At 40.2% G+C, this 16,712-nt stretch overlaps 2 protein-coding genes across 2 annotated transcripts; one reads left to right on the top strand and one right to left on the bottom strand.

Moving 5' to 3' along the window:
- Positions 1 to 8,562: 8,562 nt before the first annotated feature.
- LOC26513837 (probable cytochrome P450 313a3) lies at positions 8,563 to 10,533 on the bottom strand. Its single transcript, XM_044718356.1, has 7 exons — positions 10,334 to 10,533; positions 10,076 to 10,276; positions 9,837 to 10,022; positions 9,708 to 9,780; positions 9,519 to 9,645; positions 8,898 to 9,465; positions 8,563 to 8,840 (listed from the first exon to the last, which is right to left on the bottom strand). Exons 1-7 carry the CDS (start codon positions 10,485 to 10,487, stop codon positions 8,680 to 8,682), a joined length of 1,470 nt encoding a protein of 489 aa, XP_044574291.1. The 5' UTR covers positions 10,488 to 10,533; the 3' UTR covers positions 8,563 to 8,679.
- Positions 10,534 to 15,370: 4,837 nt separating this feature from the next.
- Positions 15,371 to 16,078, top strand: LOC116654586. Its single transcript, XM_032449965.2, has one exon. It carries the CDS (start codon positions 15,412 to 15,414, stop codon positions 15,889 to 15,891), a length of 480 nt encoding a protein of 159 aa, XP_032305856.1. The 5' UTR covers positions 15,371 to 15,411; the 3' UTR covers positions 15,892 to 16,078.
- The last annotated feature ends 634 nt before the right edge of the window (positions 16,079 to 16,712 follow it).

Genomic DNA, 16,712 nt, shown 5'->3' with positions numbered 1-16,712 from the left:
CAGTGTATCACAATCCGGCCAAAGACAAAAGGGATTTTTAATGGCTTTTTCGGCACTTTGGCTTATCAGCGGCGGATATCCTTGCGAGTTTGCTTGCCACAAAACAAATAAAGGTTACTTTTCCACTAAACAACTCGCATTCTGCTCTCTCGGCCGCTGTTTATTTTGTTCGTGTTTGCCCCATGAAAGCATAAACTTTCCCACTTGTTCGAGGATAAAGCGTGAGATAAGCGCGTCTCGGTTTGAATTATTTCGTTGGCCTTCCTGTGTCCCAGGGACTACATATATAGCGGGGGTCACCTAAACGAGGTGTTGGGTTACCTGTCTTGACTTCTTTAAACTGATGCAGACACCGAAAAATTCAAGGCATATCTATGTAGCCAACTGTTGTCTACAATTTAAAATAGTTGAGGGTGAAAATGAAGCAACACAAAGTATCAGGATCATATTTGTTTATTGTATTGTTTGTTGTATAATTAGATGTAGATAATAAGTGGAATTGTATGAAGTATATAGTTAGTTTAGTATAAGTTAGTTTAGGGCGGAGCGGGAGCGCAAGTGAAGCTCTCACTTGCGCTCTCCCATGAATTCGCCCCGCTTCGCCGCACTAGATAAGCTAGGCTTAAGGTTTTGTTAATATGAATATAACCGAATTTATAACGTCGAAGAGTGCACGCATTTTTGTTTTCGGTCGTTTTTTTCGCATTTTAATTATTACTACAGCCACCAATTTTTTCCTTTCGTTTTTCGCGACGAGATAAAATAATCTCGATAAACATTTTGGCGCCCCCGGGTGGACTGTAGTAAATAATTAAATATAAAAGCAACAAAAAATAGTGACAGTGACACATAAAATATATATAACAATATATATAACATATATATATTCCAAACAAAAAGAGTTGCTCGCGACGGTTGTGCCAGTGAATTCAAAACACAAATTGAAGAATTCTCCGCGTCGCGAAACAAACTTCTACATAGCTGCTACTGGAAGGATTCGTCGTCCCCATGCACTGCACCTGCATCAATTGTGAAAGGAAAGTGGCCGCAGGATTAAAGGGTCCGAAAGCAGAAACCCAGGTATTTGTGCAAAAAATTGAAAGTTGAGATAAGACAAATTAAAATCCGTCTTGTGCTGGAATATTGCACCCTCCTTTCAATTCTTGGCGCATACGTACGTAGAAAAAATAGTAGAGCAAAAATAAATAACAACATATATAAAAATTCTAAAATTTTAATTATAAATATATGTGCTAACCTAAATGTACTGCCTGTGGATGAAATAAAAAAGAGAATATTGATATTATTTGCAATCACTGTCGCCCCCTACCCCTCGTTCTCGAATTTACAAATCTTCCAAATAAATAATAAAGTGCAGCCAAAAATTATTTTAATTATTTCAGATAAAATAAAGGTGCTTATATATTTGGTTTACATACATACAAATAGATGCAGCGATAATATTCTCGTTTTCGTTTCCCACCGTTATCCGCTGCTGTATGTATGTATGTATATGCACTTTTTGGCGCGTATAGTTTACCGGTCTGCCAAGTGACGCGCTCCCCTACAATTTGGTCAAGCATATTGGTTTCGGTGTCATTGGCGACCAACTATTTTTTTTGGATACTTTGTGCCTCGACTATCAATAATTCGTTATCAATTAATTAATCAATTTAGATTTGGTTAAATTTAATAAATTATTTATTATATTTAAATAAGATTAATTAATTATTTTCGTTTTCGCATTTTCTTGTTGTTGAATTAAATTCAATAAATTTTTAAATAAATTTTAGGAAAATTTAATAAATAAAAAATTTAATAAATTTTTAATATTAATATTTTAAAATTAATAAAAAATTTTAAATAAATTATTAAATCTTAAATTTGCATCGTTTTCGTTTTTGTATTGAAAAAACAAATTTTTTTAAAATGGAAAGTACTAAACAAAAACTTAATTCCACGACTCTTATTGACTTAAAAAAAAGATTAAATGTCAAAGTTAAAAGCATTCGCCGGTTGGAGGAACGTTTGGAAGATGGATCACTTCCTCTAAACAAAACCGAGCTAGAATGCAGGCTTCAGGTTTTAGATGAGGCAATTTCTAAAGCAAATGAGTTGCAAGACCAGATCGAGCAAATCGATGAAATGGATGATTTCGGAGCCGAGTTGGAAGAATTAGGAATAACTACGAAGGCAAGGATTATGTCCTTATGTAATGCCTTGAATTCAGCTGAAGACTCCCGTTCAGCTACTGCAATTTCTGCAGCCCCAACTCGAGCTCGACTTCCTAGTTTGGCATTGCCAAAATTCAGTGGAAATTATTCGGATTTCAAAAATTTCATAAGTCTTTTCGAGACATTAGTTGACAAAGATGTGAACATTCCAGTTATCGAGAAATTTAATCATTTAATTTCTTGCCTCTCTGGTGAAGCCTTAGGAACTGTCAAGGCATTCCAGGTCACCGAGAGTAATTACGCCAAAGCTATCGCTAGTTTAAAAAGAGTTTATGATAACGAATGTCTCATCTTTGCGAACCAAATACGTCAACTGTTCAGCCTTCCGAAAATTTCCCAGCCGTCTGCGTCGTCCTTGAGGGGTCTCATCGACACTGTATCATCAATTTATGGATCACTATTATCCATAGGAGATGATACTAAAATTGCAAACTCAATGATTATTCATTTAGTTTTGAGTAGAGTGGATCCAGTGACCAAGCAAAAATGGGAAGAGTCACTGGATTATGAGGAATTGCCGCTGTGGTCCGATTTCGAAAAAATACTAAATCGTAGATACCAGCATCTGTCCGCTGAAGAGACTGGCAAACCAAAACAAGAAAGAACTGGGTTCGGCAAGCAACTAAATAGAACTTCGTTGGCTTGTTCTTCTACCAACGCCAAACCAGCTTGCAGTTATTGTAACGCGAACAACCATTTTTTGGCCCAGTGTAGTCCGTTCGCTCGCCTTGCTGTAATGCAAAGGTTTGAGTTTGTTAAGTCAGCCTCCCTATGTTTGAATTGTCTGCGAAAAGGTCACACGGTAGCGAATTGTAAATCGACCAGGTGCCAAATCTGTTCAAGATCGCACCATAAACTTCTGCACCGATTTACAGTGACCGAAAATAGCTTAGCATTACCACCACCCACACAAAATCCTCCTCCAGAGTTAACGAATGATGGCCCTTCTACTTCACATGCTTTGCATGCGTCGTCTGTAGAAAGGGTTTTGTTAGCAACGTCGATCGTAAGCGTTCGCACAAAAAATGGTGAGCACATCTTGGCCCGAGCATTACTTGACTCAGGGTCACAAATGAATTTTATTACAGAAGATCTTGCTCAACGCTTACAGATCCGTAGGGAGGAATCGTGCATCAACTTGCTTGGAATTGGTCAAACTAATTCACAAGTTAAGAAAAAGATACACACCGTGGTGAAGTCGAGAGTCAATGGTAGCGAGTTTCCGTTCGACTTTTGGGTTTTGAAAACCATTTCAGGCTATCACCCTGATCAGTCAGTGAACGTAAAAGATTGGACCCTACCAAAGAACTTGCCGTTAGCAGACCCATATTTCTACAAACCTCAGCGGATAGATATGCTAATTGGAGCTGAGTCATTTTTCGAATTGTTGTCCGTTGGCCAAATAAAACAAGGTCCGAACCATCCCATCCTTCAAAAAACTCTCCTTGGGTGGATAGTGTCGGGAAAATATCTGGCAAATTCCTCAACTCCTCCACAGCCAGTCTCTAGTCTGAATTGCCAAGAGGAAGTATTAGAGTCAATAGACAAAAACTTGAAAAAATTCTGGTCGTTGGAAGAAGTTCCTTCTTCTAAAAAGATGTTGTCGCCAGAACAAGAGCTATGTGAGGAACATTATCGGAAGACTACAAGAATACTGCCTTCAGGTCGATTTGAAGTTAAACTTCCATTTAAGTCGGATCCAAGCGTTTTGGGCAATTCATTCGAGATAGCCAAACGCCGATTCCTGTCGCTCGAGAGAAGATTATCTCGAGATCCGAACTTAAAGAAAATGTATTTGGAATTTATGGAAGAATACGAATCCCTAGGCCATATGTCCCCTGCAAGCAATGACGTTCTTGCTTCTCCACACTACGTCATACCCCACCAGTGTGTCTTGCGGCCGCAAAGTACAACGACCAAACTTAGAGTCGTTTTCGATGCGTCCTGCAAGACATCCACACAAAAGTGTTTAAATGAGTTGTTGATGGTGGGTCCAACAATTCAGGAAGAGCTTTACTCAACTCTTCTTAGATTTCGGCTAAACAAATTCGCTCTGGTAGCCGACATAAAAAAGATGTATCGTCAAGTGATGGTAAATGAAGCAGATCGACGATACCAGTTGATAGTGTGGAGAAAAGACCCGTCTGAGTCCTTGAAATTGTGCAAGCTCAACACCGTTACGTATGGCACTGCACCAGCCCCATTCCTGGCCATAAGGTGTTTGAAGAGGTTGAGTGAATCCGCGAAAAATACATTCCCTCGAGCTGCTAAAGTTATTGGGTCTGACTTTTACGTCGACGACATGTTAACGGGTGCTGGTTGCGTGGAGGAGCTAAAGACAATTAAGTCTGAAGTAACTCAGGTTCTTCAAAACGCTGGGTTTGAATTGAGCAAGTGGTTTTCAAACTCGCCTGAAGTTACTGCATCCGAGAGCACGGTTAAGCCAATAACACTTTCGGACTCAGAGCTGACAAAAACATTAGGAATCGTTTGGGTTCCTAAAGATGATGTATTTAAATTCGAAATTGATATGTCAGTCATGGGTCAAAGGGCGACTAAGCGGAATATTCTTTCGGTGACGTCAAAGCTTTTCGACCCTCTTGGCTTATTAAGCCCGATCCTTATTAAAGGAAAGATCCTGTTACAGGAACTTTGGCTCAATAAGCTAGATTGGGATGAGTCCATTCCACTGCACTTGGAAACCGCATGGAACAAGATTCAGCTTGCCTTGTCACAGTTAGAAGAGATCTCAATACCGAGATTTGTGATGAGTGAGCCAATGTCACCAATTGAAATTCATGCCTTTTCTGACGCATCGATGAGAGCCTATGGAGCCTGCGTCTATATCCGTTGCAAATCTGCAGAAGGTAGTAAAGTCTCATTGTTGACAGCAAAGTCGAAAGTAGCGCCGCTCAAGACAAAGACGCTCCCCCGTCTTGAGTTATGTGCCGCTCACCTTCTCGCGGACCTCTGTCGCAAAATAAAACCTCTTATCAAAGCACCGATCGAACGAAGTGTATATTGGTCAGATTCGGAAGTTTGTCTTCATTGGATTCGTTCCCATCCATCGTCGTTGTCAACGTTCGTATCAAATAGAGTTGCTGAGATTCAAGAGTGGTCAGAGGATAGCACGTGGCGGCATGTACCAACTAAACAGAACCCGGCAGATATTGTGTCAAGAGGTGGAGACGTAAAGGAAACGATAGAATCAATTTGGTTCACAGGTCCATCGTTTTTAACGGAGCCGGAAGATAAGTGGCCAACGAGCCCTCGGTTTGATCCGTCACCAGAGATTTTGCAGATGGAAGCAAAGAAGAGTGCGGTCGGACTGACTGCAATGGTCTCTACCTCATATTTGTTGGAAGTGATAGAAGGATTTTCCTCTCACTTAAAACTGCTGCGAGTGTTCGTTTACATGGTCCGCTTTATAAAGAAATGTAAAAAATTAGTAGTTCCTTCTGATAATGTACCTTCCCCTGTCGAATATCGAGACGCGTTTAATAAAATTGTCCAGATAGTCCAAGAGCACGAGTACCAAGAGGAAATTAAAAATGTTAGAAAAAATCTTGTTGTTAGCCCAAGCCTACAGAAGCTAAGTCCGTTTGTTCATGAAACCTCTCAGGCTGGGCTTACCTTTTCGTTGTTGCGGGTCGGGGGGCGACTAGCTAATGCTCCTATTTCGTACGATGCCAAGTTTCCAGTATTGTTGACGAAGCGCTCTCAATTTGTTCAGAGCTACGTCCGATACTTGCACGAGTCGAATTTTCATGTGGGTCCACGAGCACTAGTGAGTCTCTTGCGACAGCGCGTTTGGATAGTAAACGCGCAGGAAGTCTGCAGTCAGATAGTGCGGTCATGCATACGATGTTTTAAATGCAAGCCTCATCTGATGACTCAAATCATGGGAGATTTACCCCTAGATCGAGTTCGTGCTCTCCGCCCATTTTCCATATGTGGCGTGGATTTCTGTGGCCCTATTGAGACGACCTTGAAAATTCGTGGTAGGCCACCATACAAGTCCTACATTGCCCTGTTTGTTTGTTTTTCGTCTAAAGCAGTACATTTAGAAGTAGTTTCCGATCTGTCAACTGATTCCTTTCTATTGGCTTTTCAAAGGTTCGTTGGGCGCCGAGGATGTCCGCAGACCGTGCACTGCGACAACGCGACGAACTTCGTCGGAGCGAGTCGCCACTTCGCGGCACTGCGGCACCAGATCGAGAGCGAAGCGGACGAGCTGCGGCAATACGCATCAAAAAAAGGATGCGTATTTGCGTTCATACCGCCGCGGGCTCCGCACATGGGCGGACTATGGGAGGCAGGTGTGAAGTCTGCAAAGAACCTACTCCTACGAGCGGTGGGCAGCGCGAAGTTGACCGCAGAGGAGCTGCAGACCGTCCTCGTTGGAGTCGAGGCCGTCCTGAACTCGAGGCCCCTGGGCGCCCTCAGTCAGGACCCAAGCGACGGCGAGGCGCTGACTCCCGGGCACCTGTTGACAGGCGGGCCGCTCATCGCCCCACCAGCACCGCGGACCCCGGACCAGCAGGGTCTAACGTGCTTGCGGCGATGGCGGCTTGTCTCGTCAATCAAGCAAATGTTTTGGCAGCGTTGGTCCCGGGAGTACGTCTTGGGCCTACAGGCGCGGTCGCAGTGGCAGCGGGAGCAGGAGGACGCCAGGAAGGGCGATCTGGTCCTGGTCGCCGAGGACGACCAGCCGCCCCAGCAGTGGATCACCGCCAGGGTCGTCGAGACTCACGCCGGCGCGGACGGAAGGGTCAGGGTCGCCGACGTCAGGACGAGTAGAGGAGCATTGTTTCGGAGAGCAGTCCATAAGCTGGCAAGGCTGCCAATAGTTGAAGCCTAAGGAAGGCCTTCAACGGGGCCGGTGTATAATTAGATGTAGATAATAAGTGGAATTGTATGAAGTATATAGTTAGTTTAGTATAAGTTAGTTTAGGGCGGAGCGGGAGCGCAAGTGAAGCTCTCACTTGCGCTCTCCCATGAATTCGCCCCGCTTCGCCGCACTAGATAAGCTAGGCTTAAGGTTTTGTTAATATGAATATAACCGAATTTATAACGTCGAAGAGTGCACGCATTTTTGTTTTCGGTCGTTTTTTTCGCATTTTAATTATTACTACAGCCACCAATTTTTTCCTTTCGTTTTTCGCGACGAGATAAAATAATCTCGATAAACAGGTTACCTGTCTTGACTTCTTTAAACTGATGCAGACACCGAAAAATTCAAGGCATATCTATGTAGCCAACTGTTGTCTACAATTTAAAATAGTTGAGGGTGAAAATGAAGCAACACAAAGTATCAGGATCATATTTGTTTTATTTTTAATGCTAAAAAGTCTAAGCTTTAGACTCTAAGTTGATAGAATTTATTAGGAACCAGCTCCTGAGGAACTCACCTAAGAATAACAAATTGTCAACACATGAGATGGCTTTTAATCTTCAACAAATTGCCGAGACACTTGTACAGACAGCTTAAATAAATAGTACGCGCCTTCGTCACTCGACTCCTCCTCCTCTGGGCCCCATTCTAGCTACTTCTGTGGGCAATCTGTCAAAGGAAAAGAAGCTGAAGTACGCATCGTGTTATGTTGGAAATTTTTGTAAAATCGTTTTTTATATCCCTTGCTCACACTCCCCCGATTACTTCCACTACCTTGTGGACCGATGCTTGCCAGAAATTTGCATTTTAACTCAATAAATTCACTTTGCATGCGGCAGAGTCGAGTGGAGCACGTCGGCTGGCTGAGGAGGCGGCGGAGCTCTGCTCTATAAATCTGTTAGAGTCTAACGACTACAAGCTTTTGAAGGGACGGGGGCCTTAGAAATACAGCCCGCGGCAGCTCAGTCATTTCCCAGCTACTGATTTGCTGGCTTCGACTGAATCCATCGCCGACTTATAGGATTACAGCAAGTGTGAGTGGATAAATAACTCACACCGTTCCACGGCAGCCGGTTTCCCCAACCATAACCACTGAGCCTTGGCTTACCTTTTGTCGCGGCTCTGGCCAAAATGGTCTGGGGCGATATTTGCGTTATTTACGATTATTTACAATTTTACAATTTACATGTGCCAACTCGCACTTCGCGCCCCTGATTCTTACAACCAGCAACATCCTTCGCCTTGTATCTTGATATGTTGATTTTTCTTTTTATTTATCTCACAATTACTTGGCTTTTGCTTGGGGATTTGCTGCTGTTGTTTAGTGGAAAGTCGACTGTTTATCTAACCACGAAGATATGGGGCTAAATTTATTTACCAGTTTAATGTGAATGATTATAGCTTAAATTTGGGAATTGCTCTTAGAATAGTAAATAGTGAGTTTAAAATTATTTAATATAAAAAGAAATACATACATATATGGTTTGTAATTATAAAGTTTTTAAAATTTATTTTGTATTAATTTATGGTTAAAGATTTTCTGCGTTGCATTTAATTTCTGCGTTGAAAGTCTAGCAATGGACTTTTCCTTAACTTCATACCTATATTATCGACAAAAACGAGGTCTCCATAGTGAAAACTGGTGCTGACCTTATAGTTCCTGAGAATCTTTGCCAAAGCAATCTTTGATGACATTAAGGCATATCTCCACCCTGCGAAAACATTAAAAATTTTTTAAATAATACTTAGGAATGAAATATAAAACAAACCTATGCAATTTCTTTTGCCCTTCGAAAATGGTATGAAGGCGTAAGGATGCCTTTCGCGAACATTATCGGGCAGGAAGTGATCAGGATTAAAACGGTCGGCATCGGGGCCCCAGTGGTCCTTGTTACGGTGCACGTTAAAAATATCGATGCCTATGACAAGACCTTTGGGAACGAGAACCCCGTTTGACAATCGAATGTCGTCCTTTACCTGTCTAGGAACTAAAGGAATAGGGGGAATCAAGCGCAGCGTTTCGTTTAAAACACGATCCAGATAAACCAATTTCTGCATATCCTCGTAGCCAACTTCAAACTCCCCAGCAGTCGGAAACACCTCCTGCAGTTCTTGGAATACAGTGTCCTGGTACTTGGAAAACATGGCCAAAAAAATAAGCGCATGATTGACTGTAAGAGCTGTTGTTTCAAATGCGGCCAGAACCATATTAAAACACTCGCTCCTCATGTCATTGAAATCAATTTGGCCTTTCCGTTGAAGTTCAATGACTTGATCAACCACTAAGTTCATGGAAGAATCTAATTCATTTTTCTGCTGTATTTTGCCTTCAATTATCTAAAAAAGAGTTTTTCTCAAGTTTTCCTTTTAATAAAAATGTTTCTACATACCTTATCCAAGAGACTGTGTACTTTTGAAAGAACCTCCGTTTTCTGCTTTTCCAAGCCCCAAATTTTGGAAATTATTTTGTTTTGTCGCAGTGGTATTAGTACGTTGAGAATGGTCAATAACAAAAGTCTGAAAATAATATAAATATTGCAAAATTCACTCTATAATAAATGTATCTGTGATGATCTTACGATTGTAAAGGTTTCACGATTGCGTCATTCTTGAAACTTTCTTCTTGTTGGACCTCCGTGCCCATCGTGGTTTCTACGATCAAAGGATGCTGGAACCAAAAGTTATATTGTTGGTTTTAACACACTTACGAAGCGCTGTTCTAAAGGACCATCTGAATAAGTGATACATAACATTCTTTCCACCCTGACCCACAAAGGTATCCAACACAGTGACAAGATTTGAAGTCTCGGAATTGAATATAGGAAAAAAGCTGAGCAGGACATTGTGCTTGAATGAAACATTCATCTGCTTGCGACGTTCGTTCCATTTGGGTTCTAAAATTAATTAATAATTTATTAATTCCAGATTTGTTTTATACTGTAGGTACCTTCCAGTGTTAGTATTCCATTTCCAAGAATATTAACCAAAGGCTGTGTGGTTCGTGGGTTTTTATCGACGCATTGAGATGATGTAAACACATCTTCGGCGATACTTGGATCCCGAGATAATATAGCTGGCATCAAACCAAGCCAGACTAGGATAGTTGAGCCATATGTGTCCATATACTTGGTTCGTAGGTTCATATTCACTGCCGATTACCAATTGATTAGTATTTCATATTCATTAAACACATTTTCTCTTTTACATTTATTGATTACGTATTCCGGCACTATTCCAAGAAGAGGAACTCCCTTGGGTCCAGGTACCTTGAACATTAGCTTATAAAACCTTCGCCGACTCCAAAGAAAGTATATCCAAAAACAAATTGCAGCAAAAATGCAAATATAAAACGAAAACATGATGATTTCGCGACCCGAACGGTTTGGAGAAAATTGATTGACTAACTTGACTCTGAGGAGAACGCTGGGCTTTTATATAATATTTTAAATCCAGTTTAAGCCAAAAAAAACATTTTGATTTTACTTATTTGCTTTACATTATTTAAAACACTTCAGAGCAGTGAACGTTATACTAATTATGGGAATCTAAATAAGGGAGCAGCAATATCAAATCAGGTTTAATTTTCTCAATTTTTTACACCTCTTTTTTTTAATTTTTTACAAAACTTAAAATACTAGTTAGTGGATCCATGGCGTTCAACGTAACATTTTTTTAAATTTATCTACCTAGATTCTTTAATTATTACCCTTTCCGAATAAGAACCTCCCTTTAAATAATTAATTTACAAATTTGAGAGACTTTTGTGTCATTGTCCTCATTATACAAAGAAAAAATCTCCAAAACATACCTGCAAAAAAAGACTTATAATTCTGGTCTAATATCAGATATTGGTTAATTTGAAGTGATCTTAAATTAAAATAACCAGATATTCAGGTCGTTTAGACGATAAAAGTCATGCTTTAACTACTTTAAAAGTTATTAATATCATTTAAACAAGTGAACTCTAAATTCTGACTGTCTGGATTGCGTAGTCATAATTATTAATTTTCGTTATTCTATGTCCTGTATTATTAGAGGTTAAGTATGCTAACAATGTATATTGAACCGCTATTACATAATAAGCTAATAATAATGATAATATAATTTATTGCAAAGATTATAAATGATTTTTCAATTTTTTTCCCAACCTTCTCCGTCTTTGCTTCAACTCCACCAGTTCCTAATTCTTAATAACAGTTCCAACACATTTTTGCACTGCACTCTTACAAATTTATGCACTGGTGCGATATTTTGCCGCCGGCATTATGGGTATTGAATCGAATCCCAACCCAAATGAAAGCCAAAATCCGTATGCGAATACAAAAAAGAATCGCAAACCAGATTCTGCAACAAGCTGCAGGGAAACTTCTGTGCAACCACCACGGTCTGCATCCTTCTGCGGCAACTAATTGAATTATTAGCGGTTCGGGTTATTGGGCTGTGGCTGGACCTGGAACTCTGCCCGTTCTCTGAAATTATGGTTGGTCGGTGGTTGACAAGGATCAGTGCAGACGCCTTATTTGTGTTCGGGCTCATTGCACTGGACCCAGATCCCTGATACCCTGCCCCGTTTTACCAGCCCCTTGACCTGCCTCTGTCCAAAAAGTTGTGCACAGTGGAAAAAGTCACTAAACATAAGCCAGTTTAACTTAAATTATATAAAAAATTATTCAAATTAGCTTCCTTTTTCCATTTCAAACAATATTCAAAAATACGTAAGCTTTTATGTATTGTTTTTAATATTTTCGACCACTGTCGCTTGCCTTGGGCAGTGGGTGGGTCGGCTTTAGCAACTTCTAACAAGCGGGTGTTAGCCACATTCAGATTGGTCTTGGGTTGGTCCAGGATTGGGACTGACTCCGAAACGCCCTGCCCTGCGGTGTGCTCCGTCGCCTCTGCACATGTGCACACGTATTGTTCTTGTAGAGCATTGATTAATTCTTACTTTTGCATAACATTAGAGAAAGTTGTCGGGGGGATAACTGGAAAATATTTTTCAATTTGCATGTTGACTTTTGGTGGTTACAGAAAAAGCGATAGTTCATCAGAAAATTAGTTTTATTGCGGATGAAAAGAGCTCAACCTTATTTAATAAGTATAGTTTTTCATCCTAAGTATTATAGACACGGATCAACCCTTCATGCTTCAACGCTTCAGTGACACTTTCTACTTTCCTGTGCCACCCCGAACCTATCAGGCAAATGTCACGCATGTCAGAATGCCAACAATGACCAGATATGTGACTAGATATGTGTATACTTATATACACATATTTGACCGTGTTCAATATCCATCTGAGCTTCCACTCATACCAGGAACAAAACTTTGCAATGGAAACTTGGTATCTGAGTTGGCAAAGTTTGCTCACTTTGTGCAAACTTCGGCCACGACAACAATGCAGAATGCACAGAGTTTTCATAAACTTTGACACTTTGCCATCGCCAGCCTCAAACTTGGATGATTCAGAGCCATCGAACAATGTGTAGAAGATGCACATATACATATAAAGTACAGAAAGGACTGAAACTAGAGCAGACTAGAAGGAAAATGTACTGTGCTTCCGCACAATTAGTTGGCATCCCGTCCTCGCTCCACTCTCGAGTTGGCAATTTGCAAGGTGCTAAGCGCAGCTTGAGAACAACAACAAATCACTTAGCCCTAATGGCTTATGGTGGGCGGAAAAGAGGCGGGGCTGTGCGGCATCAGTGCATTTAACCGAAAAACCTCAAGCAGTTAAGCCCCATGGAAGGAGCTGTCAAATGGTTGTCTTTTCTTGTCAACCCACACTCTAAAAAAAAGGCGAGAGGAATGATTAGTTCGTTGGAATACCCTAAAACTGAATTGAAACCAAAAATTAAAGAGATACATTTTAAGATCATGTGTAAAAAAGCCTAGAAAAAAACTTACAGATATATGTTCTGGATATGTTATTTTTAAATAAAGTTTAAAGGGTATATAAAGTAAAGAAGAAAAACCTCTAAGCTAAAAAAGTGGAACGTTGCACGTTGGGGATAACCACTGAACTCGACTGCCAGTTCCTTGCCTCCTTTCTTTATAATGAGCGACCCAATTAGGCAAAGTGAGTGGCGGTAAGAGAGATGCATATGAACCATAAAACAATTGAACAATGTACTGCGAGCAATTAACCAAGAAACCAGCCACGGCAGCAAGCCTTTTATGTTGGCTCTGTGCCATACAAACATGAGACCAAAGGCTAGGCTAGGGAAATGGGTTTCCTTATACGACGTGTGAAAAACAAGCACTTGACAGCATAATTGATACCATATATGGTTCTTACCCAGAAAGATATGGAATGATCTCTTAATGTAATCTTTTTTTTAACTATTAAATAAGGAAATATATCACGTTCATCTTCAATATGTTTAGAGTTAATTTACTGAAATTTTTTTACGAAACACCCCACAGACTATCCAGAAAAGAAATCAAGGAAAGTGAAGTTCCCATCTGCCTTCAACTTTGTCTTCGCCGATCAATTGCACATAAATGGTCCGCTTTTCTGGCTGTCATTTGTTTATTAGATTTGTCAATGCAACAGTTTTTGTTGCTTTTTTTTGGAAACCAAGGGGAGGCGACACCATCACATGGCTATAAAAATCATTGGAATTGCAAATGGATAGACATGGAGAGCAAAAAATGGGCAAACTTTTTGGGAGCGACAAATGCGCCCTCAAACTTGTTGGCGGTGTCACATGCAGGCGATGCGTATAAATTAGAGCCACCATTGAGGGGCTGCCAAGTGGCCATTGTGTGGCATCTTAAATGTCAAAAGTGACACCCTCGCCCTAGCTCTCACCACCGCTTTTTGGCCTTTGTCCAGTGCACCTGAAGCACTCGGAACATTTGACTCAAACTGCTGGCGAAAACAATAAATTTCCCTTTTCCAGCCAGGGGCGCCCTCAAAAAAAGGAGGACCCGAACATGAAACTAGTCGTGGTAAGGACATAAAAGGGGGTTCCAACGGGGGGAGGGCAAGAAAAATGATGACCACTCTGGACGCACGGGTGAGCATGACCAGGGCCGTTCTATTGCATAAAAAACAGCGTTTGCTGCTAAGGAACAACTTGCCGGCTAATAAAAAGTGGAAGGAGCGGACAAACCAGGAACCTGATTCCAATGCATAGAAACATGAGGTGGGAGGAAGAGGATGAGGAGGTTACCATTATGCCACCAAGCTGGGGGTGTTTAAGCGGAAAAGGTAAGTGCCATTGATGCGGCCACTCTGGCTAGGGCTTTTAGTCAATATCTCAGGCATTTCGCAATTTTTCTTCATTTTTTTAGGACACACCCATGTGTGTGTGAGTTAGCCGGAAGTTAAGCTGTTGTTTATGTGTCATAATAAATCATGTTCAATGCACACGAAACAATTTCTCCTAAGTGGGTAATGGAAAAGTCTCCTGTAGTCACTTCATTCCTGAAATGGCAGATACGAGTAGTTTTTATGTAGCCACTGATTAAATGCCCAAGGGACCGGAAAAGGATGTTTGGGATTCTTTATACTCGTAGGTGGAATCAAATCTTTAAATTTAAAAACAACTAGTTGAGTTTTTTAAGCAAAGCACCCAGTTCTAGCATATTTCATTTAGTATCCGCCACTCAAAACCATTTCCCTGTGTCTTGTTCGTTTAATGTATTCATATAAACGCACCCGCAACTCCCAGTAGACTTTTTTTAAACGCTTCTAAATGCAAATAAAAGAAGTCACTTAAAAAATTATTCAACCCACACTTGACGCGAAGGCGACAAGGGACAAACCTGCGGAATGGAGAAATAAATGTGTTAATGTTCGCCCCGAAACGCTTTTCGAATTCGTGTCAGTTTCAGTTTCATGAGGTTACAAAAATTCACAAATTCGCGGTGGAGCGGTGGTATGGTGGTGCGTGGGTGGGTCCCAAGTGGATGGGAATAGAGAGGGGCACGCGTGTCACTTACAGTGATTCAGTGGGCATGGGACCCCGAGGGAAAGGTTTTGGGGCAGTCAGCCTCTTAGCCACAAATGGCAGCTACGTGGTCTGAGCCCAACTGATGACGAAAAAAATATCCAGACAACCATGAAGAAATATGTATTTCATTTATTTATACTTTTAAATATTTTATTAAAGGTAAATACTTCCAGATATATTTCAGCTATCTTCATGGGCAGCTGTTAAAGTCTTATTTACATAACCCTTTACGAGTTCAAGGCTTAAAAAACAGATATAAATAAATGGGGTATGGATTCCCATACCTCTCAGTCACTAACTCAGTTCGATTATAACTCCGAATATGTCAACGCGTTTTAATATTTTAATATTTTTGCTGATATTGGGCTTAAATGTTGGCTTTACGTTTCGACTTATAGATGGTCCTGTGTACCTAAAAACTTGCCCAGCTAATGGTGATTCTCATTTTGAGGAACTTCTTCCAAATGAGCAGCAAAAACATTTTTACAATGTTCATAATATACCAAACAATCACCAGCCCGACATCATACCGAAAGAAAAATTGACGAATAATTGGTTAATGCGAATTATTAAGATAAGAACCATTCCTGAGAAACCCAAAAGCGAGGATTCTTCATCCGGCCAGGATAATCGTATAAATGGATTAATGCAGAAAATATTTCGTATATTACATTTAAGACCTAAAAGTGACAATGAGAATGACAATAATGATCGGAAAATGTTTTTAATTTTAAGAAAGGATCCTCAGGCAATAGAACACCATATCGTAAAAAAAGATCCTTTACCCTACAGTTTTATGTGATAAATAATTTTCTAAAAATCTTTTCTATTTGCACATATCCACCCTCATTAAAGCCCACATAGTTTTTATGATAAATTAGCTCTAATTAAGAAAACTTTGTAAAAACAGATGTTCCCAGTAAGAAGGCAATAAATTAAATCAAATTTCCGCTGTCGCAGCAAAGGATTTGAAAACATCAAGACACATACAAAGGATTTTTCAGCCATAAATATTGCTCATATGAAAAAGCTTCTTCATGCCACTTGATTGCGGTTTGAAGAGAAAACCCCCTTTTCCTCCCACTCTCCTACCATAAAAAATTATATTTTATGCATGACCCCAAATTAATCTAGCGAAACCTCAACCATTATGCGACAGGCTTCAACCCCTGTGTCGAGGGAACATCAAAGCCACTCGAGTATGAAGAGCGGAGTTATTTGAATACGACCGTAAATGTCATATATGAACAAATTAAATTTGGCTTATGGACCACGCTGGTCAAAAGCTTTGAAAAGGGAAACAATCTTCTTTTATTTTATGACTTAAGGTTTTTATCCGGATATCTTTTAAAAATAATCTGTGACTTGAAAGGTAAAATGCACGGAATTATGACTGAGATGAAACCAAATAAGATTATTCTTTTATAGAGATATAAAGAGATTGTGATGTCAGATAATCAGATAATATGAAATAAAATCTGCCCAATGATTAAGCCAACAAATAAAATTTACCATGAAGTATAGTCTATTAATTTTTATTTTTAAATTTATTATATTTAATTTTATTTCTGAAAATATTTTTGTGTAAAATAATGTTTATTCTAAGTCCTCACTCCCCAATTT

Source organism: Drosophila ananassae, chromosome 2L, assembly GCF_017639315.1.
Source record: "Drosophila ananassae strain 14024-0371.13 chromosome 2L, ASM1763931v2, whole genome shotgun sequence".
NCBI lineage: Eukaryota > Metazoa > Arthropoda > Insecta > Diptera > Drosophilidae > Drosophila > Drosophila ananassae.
The sequence above is the reverse complement of the archived record's forward strand: the minus strand, read 5'-3'. Positions and strand labels throughout refer to the sequence as shown.